Below are 20894 nucleotides of genomic sequence, written 5' to 3'. Positions count from 1 at the left end.
CAGCCTCACACACACTGGTTTTCACCATCATTGGAGGCCCATGATATAAGCATAAGGAGAGCTCTTCTGAATACACCCAAAGGCATGACTCATCCAGCATCCTGTTTCCCATGGTGGATAACTAGATGTCTCTGGGAAGCTCAAAAGCAGGACATAAAGGCAATAGCTGTCTCCCACCGTTCTTTCTCAACAAGTCCTATTCAGAGGCATCTGGAGGACAGCGGGAGATGTTTCTAAAGCAATCTCTAAATTGCCCATTGTAGTCTTTATTTACAGCATTTAAAAAAAAAAAAAACCTTATCCAGCTAGTTTATTGCATAGAACAAAACAAGGGAAAATTAACTGATGGTAAAATAGTAGCATGAAGTACAGTGGTACCTCTGGATACGAATGTGATCCGTTCCGGAGCCCCGTTCGCATCCAGAAGCAAATGCAACCCACGTCTGCGCGTGCACAGGTTGCGATTTGCCACTTCCGCGCATGCGCGTGATGTCATTTTGACTGTGCATGTGCAAGTGGCGAAACTCGGAAGTAATGTGTTCCATTACTTCCGGGTTGCCGCGGAGCGTAACCTGAAAGTGCTCAACCTGAAGCACATTTAACCCGAGGTATGACTGTAAACAGACTCTAAGCAATGAGTATAGAGCTGCCTCAACAATTCCAGATGGCAGTGGTGGGCACCCTTTCCCCATCAGCAGACGGTGAGACAGGGGATGCTTCACCTCTGCGGTCACACAAATCCTTCCCTGATTACAGTACATACTTCCTCTGCTGCCCTAGTTCACAGCACAGTGGGAGGGAAGGATGTGGGAAACAGAAAGATGCATCAGTGAGAGAGACGACTCAATTTCTCCACTTGTGACATACCTGTGCTCAAGTATGACAGAAATGCTTGAGCATGCTAGGCAAATGGGAGTTTTCGTGTGTGTCTATTATGGATGTAAACTGTTGTCAATTTTATTATGATGTCTTTCTGCTAAAGAAAAGTCATTCTGTTGTGCTCACATTTTGCATTACAAACCACAGTCTGAACCATGTTTTTTCCAGTGACAAGTCTTTATGAAATTAATGCCAGTAACCTTCTGGGGCTCTTCAGAAGAACAGGAGTATCCACCTGTCTGAATCTTAATTATGTCTATTCAAGTCCCAATGAATTCAATGGGGCTTGGCCCCAGGTAAGTCTTTGCACACAGTGAATAACTGTTGTCTAATTAATGTATATGGCACGCACATCCTTACAGCTCAGTCCCAAATCCCACTGAATGGATGAGGCTTAATGGCTGCCATTTTGCTTGGTGAAGACTGGGACTGAATATTGCAAAGACCACTAGGGGAAATAATATTAGCACCCCAAACTGTTCTCACTGTCTTTCAGACATCCCAGGAAAAACATAAACAAGTTACAGGTGAATGTCCTAGCAGCAATAGAAGATTGCTCTACCAAGTGTGAACCACTGATAGTCAGAATTACACCCAACAGTGTGTCATGGACATCCCAGCACAAAAATGGTGGCCATAGGCAGCAATTAAATAGAAGCCATTACACTGCAATGGTGAAAAATGTCACAAAAAGCCAGCCAGACCCAGACCACACACTCACACGGAGAGGGAGAGGGAGAGGGAGAGAGATGCATTGTTCTCTTCTCTCAGTGGAGTGCCTACAAATGCACTGAGAAAGATTTCCCACCTAGCTGTGATGGAGACTTCTCAAAATAAGTGAGGGAAATGAGATGGACAGGAGAAACCCAGATGCTGAATGCTAATTTATCTTAATAGCTACAACGAAGATCTTGATTCCATCTCTGTCTAGGTGCTGAAACCGTTTAGAAAATGGCCATTCAACTGCTTAACAATGGAAGAGGCATTTTCCTTAAAGGGTTGGCATGAGTGTGAAAACACAGCAAATGACATGCCAAGGAGTGATCTCCAAGCTACCAAATACGCCAAGTGCAATTAGCGGCATAATCTGCTGAACATATAATTACAAGGGTGTTCTATTCAGGCCGGATTTACAGATTAGTCAGTTGGTTGCGCCTGCAAAAAAAGGAAAGAAAGATGGGAAGAGACATTAATGGAATATCAAAATATAAGTTTGCTGAACGACAAATCAAGGCTTTAGAATGGGGGGGGGGGCCTTCTTCCAAAATGTGTCTCCGATGTTCCAAACAGCTTTGTGTGACATTTGCTTCAAAAGGATTCCTGGTTACATGAAAAATAGCTCTGAACGAGAAGAGAGAGGGAACTGAGCATTAATTTTTAATGGCATTTCCCCCAAGCATATCATTCCTTCTTTGTTTTTTTTTAAATTTATTCTTCTGGGTTTTTTGTGTTTTTCTTTGCTTACTCTTGTTCATGAAAGGCTGACAGACTCTCAGCCTTGACAAGGGACATTTCCATTCTGATCAAAAGCAGGTACGGCATTGATAGCAGAAGAAAAGGCTTGCACTCTGCAAAATATTCTTATGTCCGCTTGCCTAGTGCTTTAGGGCCTATCCCAAGGACAGAGCTGGACTCTATGGTTCAAGGTTCAATGATAAAATGAAAAGAGGAGAGCTAAGCCTCTGAATCGTGAGCCAGGCACTGTTGTCCAGCCTCATATAGCCCTGAAAACTGAACTGTGAACTGAAATCTAGACTAGCTCAATTGCGCACTTTGTAGTCTCTTATCAAAGCACGTTTGAGACAGAGTTATGTTTGCAGCCTGAAATGCTTTATCTTTAGGGAACAGAAACATCTCGTAAGATTATCTTCATCATGAAGCTTGGGAAGCCAAGCATTTGGAACAAAGTTAGCCAGTAATTCATTCTACATCAATATGGGGAAACCCATCATAATTTGGTATCAAGATAAATCCTCGGGTAATTGCTTGAGCAATTAATCGCACAACAGGCTAATTATCTATGTACATGTATTTGGCTTTAAAAGAGGTTGCAAAGCAAATGGAAATGGGGGGTGCACACCCCACACCCCCAAAAGCACATTAATGCTAAACATGCTGCGAAGGAATGGAACTTTTCGGCCATTTTGTGCCAGTTCTCAGTTGTAGAATGGATGCTTTCTGTTTAGAGGCTGCTCTTGCCAGAGGGTTCAAAAAGTCATAGAAGGTAAATTTCAAGAAGCTGAACGGGGAAGAGAAACCTGGGTACAACAAGTGTTGCAGGGGATCTAGACTCAAGAGACAGAAGAAGCTGAACTGAAAGCAAGAAGACTGTTAGCTGCACTGCCAATGAACTATGATGTAGTGAAATAAATTGCTTTATTGCTAAGTCTTGGCTACAGTAGGGAAGTAATAGACTATTGTCATGATGTGAGCTTTTGGGAAAGCTAAATCTATGAAAATATTGTATTTTATACAAGCTATTTTATACAGTGGTACCTTGGGTTACATATGCTTCAGGTTACATACGCTTCAGGTTACAGACTCCACTAACCCAGAAATAGTGCTTCAGGTTAAGAACTTTGCTTCAGGATGAGAACAGAAATCGTGCTCTGGCTTCGCAGCAGCAGCAGGAGGCCCCATTAGCTAAAGTGGTGCTTCAGGTTAAGAACAGTTTCAGGTTAAGTACGGACCTCCGGAACGAATTAAGTGTGTAACCTGAGGTACCACTGTACTGACATGATGATGTCTCCTAGGTTAGGAAGTTTTCAGCTGTCTGGAAATGCTGAGTGTATGGTATAAATCTACCCAGTGTAGATTGTTCAGTGCTCCCTTTGATCCATATTCCCCTGCTTCTGTCTCACACATCCAGAACACTGGCTTTCACTTGACATCACTTTTATGAAAGCAGAAGCTGGGGTGTGTTTTTCTTTTCCAGGTGCCATATCTAACACTCATCCACCCACCCACACAGCAATTTTGCTATAGATAACGACTGTTTTCACATTTCCAGTGCAGCCACATTTCCTTGGAAATAAAATCCTGACATACCTACAAACAAAAAAAGAGGAAGAGAAACGGACCATTTTGTGAAACCGTAGCTTTGTCTCCTGCTGACATATCATTATCCACTGGACAAACTGAGAAGCCACTGCTAACAACATAATAAGGAATCTAAGCACATTGCACTCTCTCAGGTGTGAAGTAGCCAAACCAAGATAAAGCTTAATGGCTTGTCACTTTAAAATAAGCTGTTTGCCTTTACCAAATATGCTGGCTGAATCCTTTCCCCTGTAGTAAGATTGGCTTAGTACTAGAAACGGCATGCTTCTACAGCGTACTTATTTTAACATAGAGTTTCTTCACCTTGTTGCACTAGAATACAGTTTTTGAAAAGGAAATTGGTAGTCCAAGCAGGTTAATGTAAAGAGCTCTCCCCACTGTTCTTGTCAATGACTCTTTTAGAGTCTGAAAGCAGCAATAATTCTACATTAAACTGACCAGAGAAGTTCTGAAGGAGTAGATGTGGCAGCTGCAGCAGCAATCCAGCATATGGACCTGAGCCTCCCTAGAACCTGGAACCAACATCCTATGCCCTTTTCTGTGTGACCCCTCCAAGAGATATTTATAGGGGAGTAACAAGAGAATAGGCTTTTTCCATGGCTGCCCTCCAGTCAGGGAATGCTATCCCCATGGAAGTTTGCTTGCCAATGACTGTCATCTTTTCAATGCCAAGCCAATAAATAATAATAATAATAATAATAATAATAATAATAATAATAATAATTTATTATTTATACCCCACCCATCTGGAGGGGTTTCCCCAGCCATTCTGGGCGGCTCCCAACAGAATATTAAAAACACGATAAACATCAAACTTCAAATCCTAGCATTTGGACAATATAAATGGTCTAAATATCAGTAGCTGTTTCTAGTGTTCATTCTCAATGTAGATGAGTATCATGGATGAACACTATTTGTTTATTTGCCTTGTTTTAATGATATGTAATATTGTATTTTATTTTTCTTGTAATTTTATTTGGGATGCCTTTTGGCTACGTGAAGTGATGAATAAGTTTAATAAACAATATTTAAAAAAATTAATAAAAAAGCTAATGCCTAATAAAGGTCCTACAGCTTGTTCAGACATATTCTTAGGTCCAGACAAGAGGCGAGTATGGATGAATAGGAATGGGCAAATCTGTCCATTTTGGTTTCTCATTTTCCCCCAATCTTACGTTCAGTTCTCAACATTTCCACATAGGTTTTTGGTTATTTTTTTAAGGCCCTCAGGAAAAATCATCAACTTTTAATTGTGAATTCCCCCTAATATACACATCATCTATGCAATATTACCTAATTTTTGCAAAACACTTTCCCCTAAAATGATGCATCTTTGTATGTTCCTTTCACTAATATATACACTTATGTTTCACTCTAGTATACCGATATGCATGATTATACACATTACTTGGCTGGAGAACTGCATTTCAAAATTCAGAGGAAATTGAATTTCAGAGGTTGGCTGTGTTTTGGTTTCAATATTGTTTTGGAAAGTGTGAATGCAAACTTGAACTGCAAACTTAAAATGCAAACTGAATTGAATTTCTCCTTATCCCTGCAGGTAAGGCTAATGTTGGGCTTAACATCTGAAGCTATTAAGGGCTTATAGGACAAAACAAATGCCTCAAACTGTGCACTGAAAATCAAAGTTCAAGGCACAAATGAGATGGATGAGATAAACTAAAACTCCCATTTACCATGCGCATGAAAATCAGGAGCATGTCCACAGAAATCAGATTGTTTAGCCACTGCTTATAAGAGAGAACTGGTGACCTAGACTTTGATCGGTTCTGTAAATAAGGGGAGCTTGTTTCTGCATTGCATGCATTTGATCTGGCATCCAAGGAAACAATGTACTACAGAAGTGCAACTATCAAAGCCATTGGGGGTTGGGGACAGAGAGGATACAATTATTAATGAAGCATAAGAGCCAGCATACAGACAGCCTCGCCCTGAAATGAACCCAGCCAAAGAAGCACAAACCCACTGTCTTGCCAAGGCACCTTGATTAACTCTGCAACTTACGTCATTATCTGTGATTCTATGCCTGGCTCCACGAGGGACCCATCCACAAAGAGAGGTTTTGATGTGAAGCCATATTTATTCCAGGTCCTTCCTTCATCGAAACTCACCCTGGGATTGAGAGAGAGGAGATAAATGCACATAAAAGGGTTTCACTGGAGCCATTTCCAAAGTAATTAAGCACCTTCTGAGGATGGTGAGCGACAATAGCTGGATTTATAAACAGGCGCCAATCTTCACTGCCTTGACTTGTTATTAATTAATGCTGTGCTTTGAGGCACTTTGAAGAAATAACGTGCCATGAACAGTTATCAAAGTCAAAGAGGGATGGTGCTGCCCAAACTGAATACCAGCTTAGCTCCAATCAGGAGAAACTGGATCCTGCAACAGAAGACGTCACTTCAGCAAGTGCAGGCAACTATTGCCTATTAGTTTGTTGCAGGAGCGAATGGTTTTTTTTTAAATAATCAAAGGGAGGTTTTATGTTCTTGATTTAAATATGCATTGTGTTAGGTACAAAGTTAAAACTTCAACTGTTATTCAAAAAGGAAAGAAACATAGTGTGAATGTATTGCAACTCTGCGAGTAAGAATGTGTGCGGACTGAAATATGAAAACTCAAGCAAAAATAAATAAATAAAGTGTTCTGGGAATACAACACATTGAATTATCTTGTCAAACATCGCTGAACTAGGAATGCTTGAGGAATCCAATCTTCTGCTTTCTGATATGACCTGACTTAATCCACACCTCCAGGACCAATCTGTGGTCCTGTGGACAATGTGATCTACAAACAAATATTCAGAGTTCTTGTTTTTTGTTTTAAAGAAACATGAACAAAAGTGTGTGTGTGTGTGTGTGTGTGTGTGTAAGAAAAATGAATTTAGAAATCCGCATTTTCAGATAAGATGAGCTTTAAAATATGTTTTCAAGAACATATTAAAAGTGGGGATTTTTTTTAGTACAGATATACCGGTAGATAAGTTTATGAGTGAGCACATGCAAAAGTGACAGAGATTGGAAAACTTGAAAAGGCAGTATATATAATTTTACCAGTGTGCATGTGCACTTGTGTATGTTAAGAAGCTACTGCGAAAAAGCAGCCAACACAATTGCATCAAGATTATTTCTGTCAATATAATTGCATCAAGATTATTTACATATGCACAGGAGCACACATGCACATCAAAAAACATGTCAAAAAAGAATCCTGATTCATTCTTATGCACAATAGTATCAATATTACTTTTCTCCTGTTTGATCAATGCATGTCAGCTCAACAGTAATATAACAGAAGAGGGAAAGCAATTGAATTGGAGTAGGTGAAGCCTGAGGTAAACCATGCGTATTCCAATTCCAGAATTAAGCATAGAAATTATCCTAGTTATAGTTGGAGGAATGGAGCACAAGGAAGAACAAACTACACATTTTCATTGTCTAGTAAATACATCTGCAGCTGCTGACCTTAACTATACAAAAATGTATATCTCTGTTTGCAGGTGAGCATACATAAGTGAGGTATTTTTATGTAAGATGGCTAAGAACTATGCTTGGTCCCTTCGGTAAGACCAAACAACAAGTGATGGCCAGTCATGTTGAAGGTTTTCTCTGACATTTTTATTTACTTATTTTTACAAATTAAATGTGGCCCCAGAGGTGGCAATTTGGAAAGGAGGAACAAGGCAAAGGCTTCATAGACCCTTTTCATCCAGCTACAATATTACCACCCCATTCCTCACACAAACACACACACACACACACACACACACACACACCGGGGGGGGATTTTTGGTGAGAAAACAATGGGAGAGGAAAAACCCCTCTCTTCACCTGGATGGCTTTAAAAGATGATTAGACAAATGATAATTCTATTCATGGCTACTAGCCATGATGGAGGCTTTGCTCTGCCTCCACAGATGGAGGCATATGGTTGGTCACTGTATGGGCAATCTATCCAGAAGGTATCTGTATTTCGAGGAGATAGTGCTCTAACTTGGTTATCATTCCTGCTCGGGTTAACTCCCCCCTCTCTAAGCTCTTTGATGGCTGAAGAACAGCCTTTAATTTCCTGGTCCTAATCTGTTGGAAGGAAGAAATATTGCTGGGTACCTTCTTTTGATATTGGACATTGTTTGAAGAAAGTAAGGCATTGGGAGATATATTGTTGTTGTTTAGTCGTTTAGTCAGCTTGGTCAAACTCATGTTCATAGCTTCAGGAACACTGTCCAACCAATCTCAATCTCTGTCGTCCCCTTCTCCTTGTGCCCTCCATCTTTCCCAACATTAGAGTCTTTTCCAGGGAGTCTTCTCTTCTCATGAGGTGGCCAAAGTACTGGAGTCTCAGCTTCAGGATCTGTCCTTCCAGTGAGCACTCGGGGCTGATTTCCTTAAGAATGGATAGGTTTGATCTTCTTGCAGTCCATTGGGAGATATAGCTAATGAATAATCTGCACGTAGCTAGTAGCACATAGGTCAGGCATAGGCAAACTCGGCCCTCCAGCTGTTTTGGGACTACAGTTCCCATCATCCCTGACCACTGGTCCTGTTAGCTATAGATGATGGGAGTTGTAGTCCCAAAACAGCTGGAGGGCCAAGTTTGCCTTTGCCTGACCTATGTGCTACTAGCTACGTGCAGTCAGGCAAGCTATGCAGGTGGTTAGCTATTTATAAATCAGATGGTGTTGGGCCGAGTTTGGAGAAGCTCGTGCACGGACTGATGGCTGCAGGGCCGTGCAAACTGAAGCTACCTGGGGGAGTCACTTTGCCACTTCTTGAGGGTTTCCAAGTGGCAGATCAAAGTGCTTGCTTGGTCGTGTATATATTGCTTGTTGATTAGAATAAAATCTTTAATCTTCTCACTCACTTGTGTCTGTATTGCCTCTGAATCTCATTTTAAAAGAACCACCTTGCATTTGGCAAGACAGCCACTGTGAAAACAGGATGCTGGTCTAGATGGGCCATTTGTCTGATCCAGCAGGGCTCTTCTTATGTTCTTATTCATTAACGCAAATATTTATTAAATGTGTATTTTCTGTTAAATGAAAATGTGTATGTTGATATGTTTAAATTACCAAGAACTAGGTCACAGCATTCAGAGAAGAGCCAAATCTAATGGATAACTAAGTTCTGATCTATTATCTTTGAGAGTTGTCTGAGAGTTGCGGATCAGGTGATGATGTAGAGGAATTTGTAAAGATTGGATCCTCAGGAACCTCTAATGACATACTTGAACATCAGCATACATTATATAAAAAAAACACCATGCAGATCCCTTCCCTCTAATCAACTGATTAGTGAGCAACGTCAGTCAATGCATTTAGATTCCAAAGACAGATGAATTGAAAATTGGATTTGGAACTGAAAATTTAAATCTGCTTGACAGTACAGCAGGACAGCTTATTGATTTTATTTTAACATCTATATCTTGTTCAGCTGTCTAAAAGCAGGCTCTTAAAGGCTCATAAATAAAATAAAACAAATGAACAAATTGCTGGTTATTTGGAGCTAAGAAAATGTCTATAACATTGGAAAACAGGACTAATGCAAATCTTTTTTACATTGAAAGGCAACATTTCAGAGAACAGAGAGCTTTCATTGGAAGAGCAGCACTCCTCTAGAAAGAAAGATTCAGTGTGAAATTGTGATCAGTCTCCTTCTCTTAGCAAAACACAGTGAAAACTGTTCTGCCTACCACTTTAAAAGAGCTGACCATTTTAATCCTTGTCTTCCACCAAAGATCACTAAAATGAAATAGTTTCATGGTGGAGTGAGCACACCCACCCCACGCTCCTTTAGATCAACCCTACTGAAAATATGCTAAAATGGTATTATAGCATATCATTGGAAGTGACTTCAAATATTTTATTTAATCTGGTGGTTTTGGTTATCACTTAATAAATTGCAATTCTTCACTTTAGCAAAAGACCCCATAATTAAGAATAGGCAAATTTGTCTATATCTGTTGCATACCACTTTCCCATCTCCCATCATCATAATTTCATAATTTGATTCTGTGTGTGACTCCCCACCCCAAAAAATGCATTTCAGCAAAAATACATATTCAAATGTACATTTCCCCTCAAAATAAGTAGTTAAATATGTATGCTGATGCATTTAACTTTTCCCATCCCCAACACAGCATTGCAACATTCAGTGAAGTACAAAATCTGATGGCTATTGAAGTTCTGATCTGCACATTCACCCGAGAGGTGCTGATCAGGTCATTTTGCATAGGAACTTGCAAAGATCAATTCTCTCCAGCATCTCTAGCCATAATGGGAAACCAAACGCTTGAAGAAATGAAGTTTGAACTTTCAGCTTAAAGTTCATTGTCTTCTTTCAAAGCCCCAAGACCACCAGTCCCACCATCAGTGATAGAAGCTGAAGGACACTATTCATTAATAACTCCACATTGTGACTACTAAAAAGCTGTATTATTATTTGAATGAAAGCCATAATGCCTCATTTTGTACAGAGAGGCACAAGTGTCCATCTGCAAGATTATTTTGATTAACACACACAGGGTGTTTAGATGTCAGTTCCTGAAAGCTCTTTTCCCTTCAATTTTCTCCATTAACAGCTTCAGAAGCTGGAGCAGGTCAGTCCATTAGAAGAAGCACAACTCAGTGCAATGTATATTACAGAGAGCAGTGTTATAATTGTAAGTACCAACAGAAATTCTATTTATACACTGTGGCAAAAGAGGATTTTCCAAAGAGCAATGGCATAGTTGATATATACATGGGATGTGTGGCTGTTCTATTGCATATTGTCTGTTAACTCTTGCTTTTTTCCCTAATGCCACTCAGTTAAGGTTGCAATCCTGTGCACATCCGCCAGGAAATCATCTCCATTAAACATAGAGGGACTAACTCCTGTTTTAATGCAATTTTAACTTTTGGTAAGCCACCCTAGGAAACTCTTGAAAGGAAGTGCATAAATCAAATAAATTAATAACAAACAATAATAGAATGTGCTGGTTGTGGAATTTCTCTTCCTTGTCTGGAATAGCTTTAATTGTCATTTATTTAATATGCAGTTGGTTTTCAGTGCTGTTCAACAGCCTTTTCACCCTTTCAGATCAGGAATATAAGGAATAACTGTGTTAATAAGTAACCGCTAATTTTTTAAGGTACCTTTAAGCAAGTCACCATGATTTCTCTGTTTTTAGAAATATTCTGAAGAAAGGGCTATAGCAAGTGGTAGAACATCTGATAATGTTATTCAGTGGAAGGAACCATGAAAGAGTCAGTTCAAAGTCTGCTATTAAAAGAAAACCTCCTCTGTTAAGGAAAATGTTAAAGAAATTATCCTTACCACAAATGGACAATGGGCATTGACGTATGTTTCATGGCTACAAGAGCTCCACCCCAGTCAAGGAACCACACATTGTACTCTTCCTCAAAGATCTGCAATTATGTAAGATATAGAATGAATTGTAGAGTCCTTCCAAGACCTATGAAATAACTAGAAACACACACACACACACACACACACACACACACACACACACATTTGCAGAAAATTCAGATGTTCTATAGGAAACCTCTATAGGAATTACCTGTCTCCAGGAGTTTCCTCCATCTGAAGAAACAAACATGCCAACATCTGTGTATGATAATTCTGGACCCACATTGCCTGAAATACAAGCAGACACATATATAATAAGCTCCTGTGTGGTTAGAGGGGAATCATACTTTTCCCTCAGCAAATCAACTGCAGAAAGCAGTACTCACCTGCCCTTAATCCAGAGATTATAGGAAACCACTGTGGAGCAGGTGGAAGGAGTGAGTGAAAAGCCATAAAACATGGAATGAACTAACTGAAAAACATGGCTCAGTGGATTTGTGTTTATGCTGAGTCATGCTGAGGTTTATTTGCAATGAATTAAATTATGAAACAGTGTGTTCCATTTAATAAGGTTGTTTTTAAAAAACAACAACAACATGTAATTGTTATAGTTATATATACAGCCATAAATAGCAGGCACGCAAACAGGACCCCGTTAAATCCTTTAAAAACAATCTGATGCTTTAGCCAATTAATTTGCATTAATTTGCATTTAACTTGCATTTAACTTGAACACTTCATGAAATTGAAGGAATTCGGTGAGGGAAAGTGATTCTCCCTCCATTTGCCTCTTTATATTTTTAAACAAACTCAGAAATTAATAAGAAGCAAATACAACCAATAGAATCCCTCCTGACTCAACTGAAGCAAGGTTTACCACATCCCTTCATGGCGTATCTGATTCTGCACTGAATTTTTCCATGTCTTAGGTAACAAATGGGGAACCTGTGGCTCAGCAGACCTTGTGGACTACAGCTGTCACCATCCCTGACAACTGGCAACGCTGATTAAGTCACAGGTTCCCTAACCCTGAGCCGGAGGAGTAACTAATGCAAAACAGACACGACATTAAAATGGGCAGGGAGGATATGAGAGGCACTGGCTGTAATCCTGCTCCTTTGGGGCAGTTCCCCATCTCTGCACTCTTTCAACAAAACTATCTATGAGCCACATAACACCCAGGCACAATATAGGCTGCCTCCTTTTCCCTGGGAATTTCCTAACATAACAGACCTAACAGCAATGTTGAAATTCAGACCCCAATTTCCTTTCTCAGCTGTTGCATGCCACATCCTGATTTTGTGTTAAAATTCCACAACTACATATCCCTTCCCTGGAACTGTTTTGCATTTGGTGGAGTGCTACTTCTGTGTCTGCTGCAGCTTGGCAGATCATTCCAGGAGTACTCAAAAGAACCACTCAGAACTTCAACTCAAGAGATGTCAGACCTCTCCTTGATCCTTTGTTGAAGTGAGTTTAGTAAATCTGATATAAAATTCAGGGCTAGATTCAGCTAACCCGGAAGCTAGTGCAAGGACTCCCAACCCTTCTTGCCTCATCCTTCACGTCTCCCACGATGGAATGCAACCTGTTTGTCTGTATGTGGAGCACAGAATACTCAGGTTTTTCTCAAAGCCTACACCCAGCAACTGGGTTTAAAAGCTCTACAATACACAATGACTTTCAGGTGAAATAACTGACACCGTGTCTTTATTTCCTAACATTCCATACCCTGCAGGGTGGCTAACTTTTAAAGCAGACATGAAGAAGTTCATCCTAATAAATAGGAAGGTAAGCTGCTTGTTTTGTTTTGTTTTTACTTTAAAGATAACAGGAAAGGAAGAGTCAGTCCCAAACTTCTGTGTAGCCTAAATAGGAGCACAATAAATATACACTAATGAAAATGTTAATTGAGCTCCTGACATTTAATGTTTGAAAATGAAGAATTAAAGCCCAGATGCAGCTTGACACATTCCTATCAGTGAGCGGAGGATGCAGCTTGCCAACTTGTAATGGCACTTATGTTGCTGAAAATAAAACCTGAGGCTTAAGGGTTGCGATTAATACAAAGTGCCACATGAAAGGTTGTCCTGTCATTGCCAGAGATACAGGAATGCATTGTTCTGCATATGATCATGTCGGTGCTGGGCACCCTCTGTGAGCGTGGGCATGTGGTATCTTCTTGCTTGAGCATGTGGAAAACAAGGTAGTGAAGCTCAAACAAGGTCCAAGGAGGCTTTCAAGTCCAGGTGTTTATACAGCCCATAGAATCTTCCTGTGTGCAAAACCAACCATGCCATTGTTAATCTGTGTCATGGCAACGGAAGGTCAGAGACGGACAGTCTAGCTGACTCTTTTCCTTCTTCCTGTGCTGGGTTTTATGGACCCTTCTCTTGGAAAGCCTTCCAGTTCTAGGTTGCACACACTGAAGTGTCCACAGTATACATCACTCGCACAAAAGTTCTGAATCAAAGACTGTATAAACAACAATATAGCCAGAACCTTTCTCAGATACGGTCACTGTGTGGAACTTATATAAATAAAACTTAAGGAAAGGACCATAAAGCAATGGTAGAGCAACTGCTCTGAATGCAGAAGTCCCCAGGTTCACCTCCTGGAATCTCCAAGTCACCCCAGGAATGTTCCTTGTCTGCAACCACAAAAGACACTGTCAGTCTGTGTGGACAAGGCTGAGCTACATGCGTAAGGCAGCTTCCTATATTACTAGGAGACAGAATGGTTTTGGAGATAGAATGAAAGGAATATCTATGCCATGGTCTCTTGATAACACCAGATAAGAAAAAGTAACTCTTTCATAGAACAAGTTTGTATTTGCACAGTGTTTCTCAAACTGCGGGCCAGGGCCCACAGGTAGCCCACTGCTTTCGTTTATGTGGGTCGCACTTTCTCCAGCTGCCTCCCAGCAGCCTCTTCTGTGTGTCATCTCCTCTCTTGCTTCCAGAAGTGATGGAGGAGATGGAGGCAGAAGCAAAAGAGGTGAAGTGAGCAGCTAGAGCAGTGATGGCTAAACTTGGCCCTCCAGCTGTTTTGGGACTACAATTCCCATCATTCCTGACCACTGGTCCTGTTAGCTAGGGATGATGTGAGTTGTAGTCCCCAAACAGCTGGAGGGCCAAGTTTGGCCATCACTGGGCTAGAGCTATAATATCTTCAAGCATCCTATCTTCAAGCATCCTGACCGTGGCATTTTGTGCCTGACTCCAGCCCCATCTTCTGCCATCGGATGACTGGTGGTCCTCTCAAGTGGACCTTGGGAGTAGAAAACTGGGAAACCCCTGACATAAAGTAACACTCATTGCAAACAACAGCATCCTATTTCCTATTTTCTGCTCACCACCATAGCATAAGTGGGTTCCCTTTTCCTCCCTTCTCATCCACTCCCTCTAGCTCCATTCATGACTTATTTTGAGAGCGGTCATTGCAGTTCAGTTAGCAGTTTGTTCAATTGTAGAGCCCACAGCAAATTTAAAACATGCCTTAACTCTATGTAACATGCTATTATTTAGAGAGAAAATTATAGATGCATTAATAGGTAAAAATGATAGTGGATAAGAGCTGTCTGAAGTTCCTTCATTCTAGGTTTCATTTATATATAGTGATTTCTCAATAACATAACAGCGGTCAGCTCTCCCTGCAGCTGTTCACTTAAAGGGATACCATTATACTTTCTTTCTAATTCCTAGAAATAGAAGCTAATCTATGTGAATATTTGATGGCTCAATATTTCACTGCTACAGGTTTCTAGATCTCACAATTTCAAGGAAATATTTGATAGGATCTCCTGAAAGTGGAGCAGTCAAGTCTAGTCTAGTTATGTCATATGCAAGAGGGCTTAAATTGAGAACGTCTCTCTCCTTGTGCTGGGCTGCTGATATAAGGAAGGATCTACAGCTAGCACATCCACAACAGAGTCCATAACCTCCTAGCCTGAGAAGTCAGTAAGCAGCACAAGGCCAGGATGGCACCAACTGAAATAAAGTTCCCTGATCCACTGCTGTCATTTGTAGGTCACCAGCCTACTGCCCCTCAACCTGTTTCCTGCCTGACTACCTACTGCTTTCCTGCCTAGCCCAAGGTTATTATCTACCTTGAGCCCAAACATGGGTCATGTTATCAGCCAGCAGCCAGAGAAGTCACAACAAGATTCTGTGATCAGGAATATGCCAACTTGCTGGCAAGTTTTGAAATTACAGAACACACCCCATGTTAGACAAACAAGCTATCTACAGTGACAACCATTCAGCAAGCTTTTTTGTTACCTTGGACAGTTCCCACTGAGCTAAGCATTGTGGGAACTCTACACAAGACTGGATGACTATGGCCATCTTGATGAGGTATCCTACTGTGAGCAGGCAGATGCAGACATAAAGGGGCTGTGATGGCTGTCACAATTAATTACCAGGGTCTGGGCACTGCTGGCATTTAATACTATAAGAAGCTGTCATTAGGATCCTGAGATCCGCTAAAGACAGGTTTCACCAGCAAGCAGAGGACATCAATGCACTAGTGGCAAAGTGTTCTCAGTTTCTTTTTTGATGGGGAAAACAATCCATGAATTATGAGCAGCAGCCCTTAAGCCGCTGCCAGGCATACCCACCACAACTAATTCTTTGGCAGCATCTTTGTGAAAGGTATAATGCGCAGAAATGCCCCCAAGAGTATTAAGCCCACATACAAAGTTGCTGCCAGTCACTCCAAGGCAGCCTGCCATGCAAGGCACATTGTCCCAACAGCCAACAGCCACTGTGAGAAGCTTGAATGAACCGTTGCCTAAGGGTAAGAGCAACCAACTATAGATTCAGCAGGGCATAAAATGGCATTGCTTCAAAGGAACTGTGTCACTGCCTACCAGCTAAAGATCTATTAGTGGCAATACTTTGTGACCACATTCTGCAACTTCACAGCCATAAAGAAAGCAAGGCTGAGTGATGTTTGGAGCCACCATGGCAATTTAGACAGGAGCTAAATGGCACTGGGTTTTCATCCCATTTCAATATGCAAATATACACCATACATGTTTGTTCAAAGGCATTTTCAATGATTTGTGCTTTCTCCTGGTGATACCCATCTCTTACTGGATTCTACCTCCGTGTTTTAATATGAGGCTGAGCTTTAGCGAGCTGTTGAAGGCAGCCAGGCTTATAGGCCAGGAGGCCAAACTGGCAGCAAATAACTGTGTTGGATTGGGTGTAAGGGTTACTGTGAAGCACAGCAGCATGGATCAATGCTATTTCACAGGCAATTGACTCTGACAAAGGAACAGCACAGTGATGGCATGAAAGCCCACCCAGGGAAGAAAAATGGAAAGATGGCAAGGCAGAGGGATATAAAAATGATGGTGATAGTGCCCACACAGTAACCACAACAGTCAGCTGTGTTGACAGAAATTCAATGTAATTATAACTTAGCATGGATATGAATCTCCAAAAAAATTCACAAGTGGAAAGATCTGAGGTTTCCTTGGCTTTAAATGTGATGTTATTTTGCATATTTGATTTCTTTTGTACCTAATGCATTTTAATAGTTATTTCTTAGAGAAGCCAGGTGGTGGAGCCACATTGTTCTTTCCAGCATCAGTCGTATATGGACCATCTACACCAGGCATCCCCAAACTCGGCCCTCCAGATGTTTTGGGACTACAACTCCCATCATCCTTAGCTACAGGACCAGTGGTCAGGGATGATGGGAATTGTAGTCCCAAAACATCTGGAGGGCCAAGTCTGGGGATGCCTGATCTACACTGTAGTAACCAGTTATAATGGAATTATTGGTTGGCAGACATCATAGTAGGATGTGGCTGTTGTGCACCTGCAAAGCCTGTTTTGCACACCACAAATCAAGCAGTGTGGTGTAGTGGTTAAGGTGTTGGACTAGGACTTGGGAGGCCAAGGTTCAAATCCCCAGGATTCAAGTCACCAACTTTCGGTCTACCTCACAGGCTTGTTGTGAAAATAATATGGAAAGAGGGAGAGCCATGTACACCATTTTGAACTCCTTGGAAGAAAAGTGGGGTATAAATGTAACAGCAACAGCAGATACATGATCATATAGACAGGAACATTTACATGCATTATATGTTAAATCATATATGTCTATTACAGGATAAACAGGACAGTGAAACAGTGCTATGACCATGACAGCACACTGGCTTTTAATCTACCCACACAAAGCCATAGATGATTGCCCTGTCAACCAAAATGTCTACTTGGATGAATAAGATATATGCCTACAAATGCCAGGTTCTAGCTCTGTTGATTAGGGACAAAATCTAGAATTTTTTTTTCATTGCAGTGCATGCCCCGCAAAATCCATGGAGCACATTCCTCATGAAGGACTTGACTAATGGCAGAGCTGCCCCCTAATGTTAACAGCAGCTCTGTGCTTGAAAATAATAAGAGCAACAGAGTCCAGTCAATTCCTTTACCTGTAGCAACCAGAAGTCCAGGAACCGTCTCTTTGCTCGAGATGCTGCCTGAAGTATAGGGGTTTTCTGAGATTTGCAAATGCAAATGCAAGGAACAGAAGGGCTGGAAGGATTGAGGAAGAAGAAGGAGAATTGTTGGTAGAGAAAAACTGAATACATGAGCTAAGCCAGTCACCTGGTATTACATTCATATTTTCTTCTGTTTTCTGAGACTGTGCAAAGAGCCTGATGAAAGGGACCCACGTCCATTTCCATTCTAAATTTCCATTTCTATTAATTGTTCTTGGTTTCAATGAATTATTACAGAAAGCAATGTTTGCCAGATACACTGCTGTACTCAAGCACCTCTTCCGGCATCCTCACAGACAAGTATGGCATGACAGACAACCTGTTTAATGAGGAAGAGGCAGCTGGAAGTAGTTCCTAGGCACAGAGTTCTCAAAACTCAGCATTTGATCAGTAACACTGCATGTTGGTCCCCACCCCCCACCCCCGCCGCCTTTCCCATGCAGCAAGCTGCATATGAACACAATCCAGAGTAGCAGTCTGCATGGGACATTTCATGCCTGCACATGGATTGCACTTTCCTGGACCAGGCTGTTAAAGCTATGAAGTTCCTTTCTCCAAATAGCTTATTATTTTGAGAATCTGAGTTCTGTGAAACAAAAGTTTCATTAGAATGTTCCATCGCAACATCCACACCATACATTTAAAGCACCATTATATTACTCCAGCAAACACCCTCAAATTGATTTAATAGTCAATGCTTCTTCCCAGGTAACTCTGGGAATTGTAGCTCTGTGAGGGGAATAGGGGTCTCATTTTCAGCACCTTAAACAAACTAAAAGAATCCCCAGGTTTTTGGTGGGAGAGCCATGACAGCTCAAGGGGTAGAATAGTGCCTTGAATGTATGGTACGGATATGGCACATGGCTATTTGAAGTAAACACATAGTCCAAAAATTCAAAAGGGGCTGCTGCCTCTTCATCTTGACCCTCACTAGTAAAAGATTATTCTCCATGATCAACAGGTATCATTACAACCATTAATTTACTTGTATGTCATTTTCCCAGATAGACCATGCTGAAAGTGGCTCAAACCTACATAAGAATAGGTTTATGCAATACAAGGCATAACAATCATACAAATCTTTAAAAGGCAAATAAAAAAATCTCAAATTAATCATTCATTTATTGATTATTTGCCCTTCATTCAAAGGTCCCAGGGCAGAAATAGTTCAAAAAGTTAAGCGAAAAGATTAAAATACAGTGGTACCTCTGGTAGTGGATGGGATCCGTTCCGGAGGTCCGGTCGGATCCCGAGGTTTCCGCAACCTGAGGACTGCTTCTGCACATGCGCATGCGCAGAAACCCGGTCAAATACTTCCGGGTTTGCTGCTCGCGCATCCCAAAGTTTACGTAACCAGACAGTTGCGTAATGTAAAACAAGATTTTTAAAAAGATGCTACAACTAAAAGCGTCAATGACAGAAATTCAAAAGTGCAATACAGTTCACCCCTCCAATTGGCCTTAGTTAAACCGTGAGTCTTCACCTGACAATAAAAGGATATCAACACCGTGGTGAAATGCACCTCGGAGGTGAGGTTGTTCCACAGGCACAGGGAAAGCCTGCCCATTGTGTATATTTATTATATACTATTTATTGTTGTATAATAAATATACACTAAGATTTAAATGGTTCCACTGATAATTCATGCTAAGGCCTAATAATAGAAATACAGAAAACAGAAAGAGCATCAAAAACACCAAAGAAAAGACATTCTGTCATTGTTGAAACCATGAAATTTCCTTTTTTCTGGAAATTTGCTGAACTCCATCTGAACATCTTTCAGCTTTTCAAGTGGGATAACAGGTGGAGTTAAGTTATTCAAGCCCTTTAGATTACACTTGGAACGGTTCAATTAGTTCTAGTCTGATTTTGAGTGGTTATTGCTATTATTTTACTTATAACTTAAACATTTAAATGTTGTCGTATTTAAATGTATTGAAAGCCACTGTAGATCTTCTGAAATGTGGGAAAGATCCCATGTAAATCAATATTATTGATGCCAAGCTATCTCTTTGTAGAACATTTCAAAGTCTGGGACAATTCCATAGCTTTCATTTAAATTTTCATAATGATCCCTTCTGGCTTGAAAAGACTGTGAAACCAGATGTTGATAAGTTATTCACTTAATTATCAGCCAAAAAGTGGCAGGAGGAGGAAATAATTGATGCAAATTGGGGGACTAACTATGCAGGGCTGGATCCTATGGAGGCATCCCATGGATTTCAATGAGTTCCTTTTCTGTCTGGGATTTAGAGAATGCCCATTGTGATGGGCCCGCTAATTACAACTTGGAAAATTTCCTTCACTGACCAGCAGACAGTGTATGGGGTCTCCTCTCAGATCTGAATCTGGAGCCTGCAGCAAACGCCAATCTCTCCCTTTGTTGTAGGTGATGAAAGTCTTAATTTGGTCCTCCACTTTCTTGTTAGCCAGGAATATGCCTTTGATCCCTGCTACCTAGGAAAAATTATGAGAGATGAAAAACCACATCGGGCGACTAGGCAAGAACAAGGCACAGTCAGTAGTGTACAGCAGAGTCAGAGAGTATATTAGAAGGAGCTAGCAAACAAATTTAAATAAATTCTTTGTGGCATGATAATGAACCAGTAATTTAAGGGGATTGTCCATTCTGTCTTAACTCATTCTTGGCCCTCATGGCATCGATCCAATCCCCAGAAAGACCAAACCAAACTGCCACCGCACCTACAGGAATGACTTCAGATCATTTTGGAGAGTGTATGAGTAAATGGCCCTTGGCACAGGTAAAGTGGAATGGAAGTTCTCTTTGGCGGCTCAAGTTGGAGAAGAGGAAAATAAGATTCCACAAGTGAAGATGTAGGGCAGGGATATCCAACTGGTCGATCGGGATTGACTGGTCAATCCCTGGTAGGTTCCGGTCAATGGCTGTTGATCGTGGGCTCCTTTTCCTTTGCTTTTGCCTAAGAGCATCCGGCCCCTCGCCCCGCCCTCCATTTTCTCATGAGTGCTGGAACAGAAGACGGAGTTTTCACTGTGAGGCAGATTGTTTCCTTAGTGATCTTTTGATGAGCGACTACGCCCCTTTCGCCTTG

At 41.0% G+C, this 20894-nt stretch overlaps 1 protein-coding gene and 1 long non-coding RNA gene across 3 annotated transcripts in view; one reads left to right on the top strand and one right to left on the bottom strand.

Annotated features, from left to right (window-relative positions):
• Nucleotides 1–20894, bottom strand: part of SORCS3 (sortilin related VPS10 domain containing receptor 3) — a 415208-nt gene that overhangs the window by 63844 nt on the left and 330470 nt on the right. The window contains exons 10-14 of the mRNA XM_083616529.1: nt 20134–20280; nt 17755–17857; nt 11521–11597; nt 11277–11368; nt 5965–6072 (exon numbers count right to left, since the gene is read on the bottom strand). Coding sequence (XP_083472655.1) covers nt 5965–6072; nt 11277–11368; nt 11521–11597; nt 17755–17857; nt 20134–20280 — 527 coding nt within the window. The remainder of the gene's footprint in view (nt 1–5964; nt 6073–11276; nt 11369–11520; nt 11598–17754; nt 17858–20133; nt 20281–20894) is intronic.
• LOC310763848 lies at nt 1014–3273 on the top strand. Of its 2 annotated transcripts, XR_014548845.1 has the most exons (4): nt 1014–1175; nt 1376–1553; nt 2721–2736; nt 3132–3273. It is a non-coding gene; the product is annotated as an uncharacterized lncRNA (long non-coding RNA). The 2 variants fall into 2 exon arrangements; XR_014548844.1 differs by lacking the exon at nt 1376–1553.

Source organism: Podarcis filfolensis, assembly GCF_964270895.1.
Source record: "Podarcis filfolensis genome assembly, chromosome: 5".
In the NCBI taxonomy this organism is placed as follows: Eukaryota; Metazoa; Chordata; class Lepidosauria; order Squamata; family Lacertidae; genus Podarcis; species Podarcis filfolensis.
Note: the sequence above shows the minus strand (reverse complement) of the source record. Positions and strands in the feature narration are given on the sequence as shown.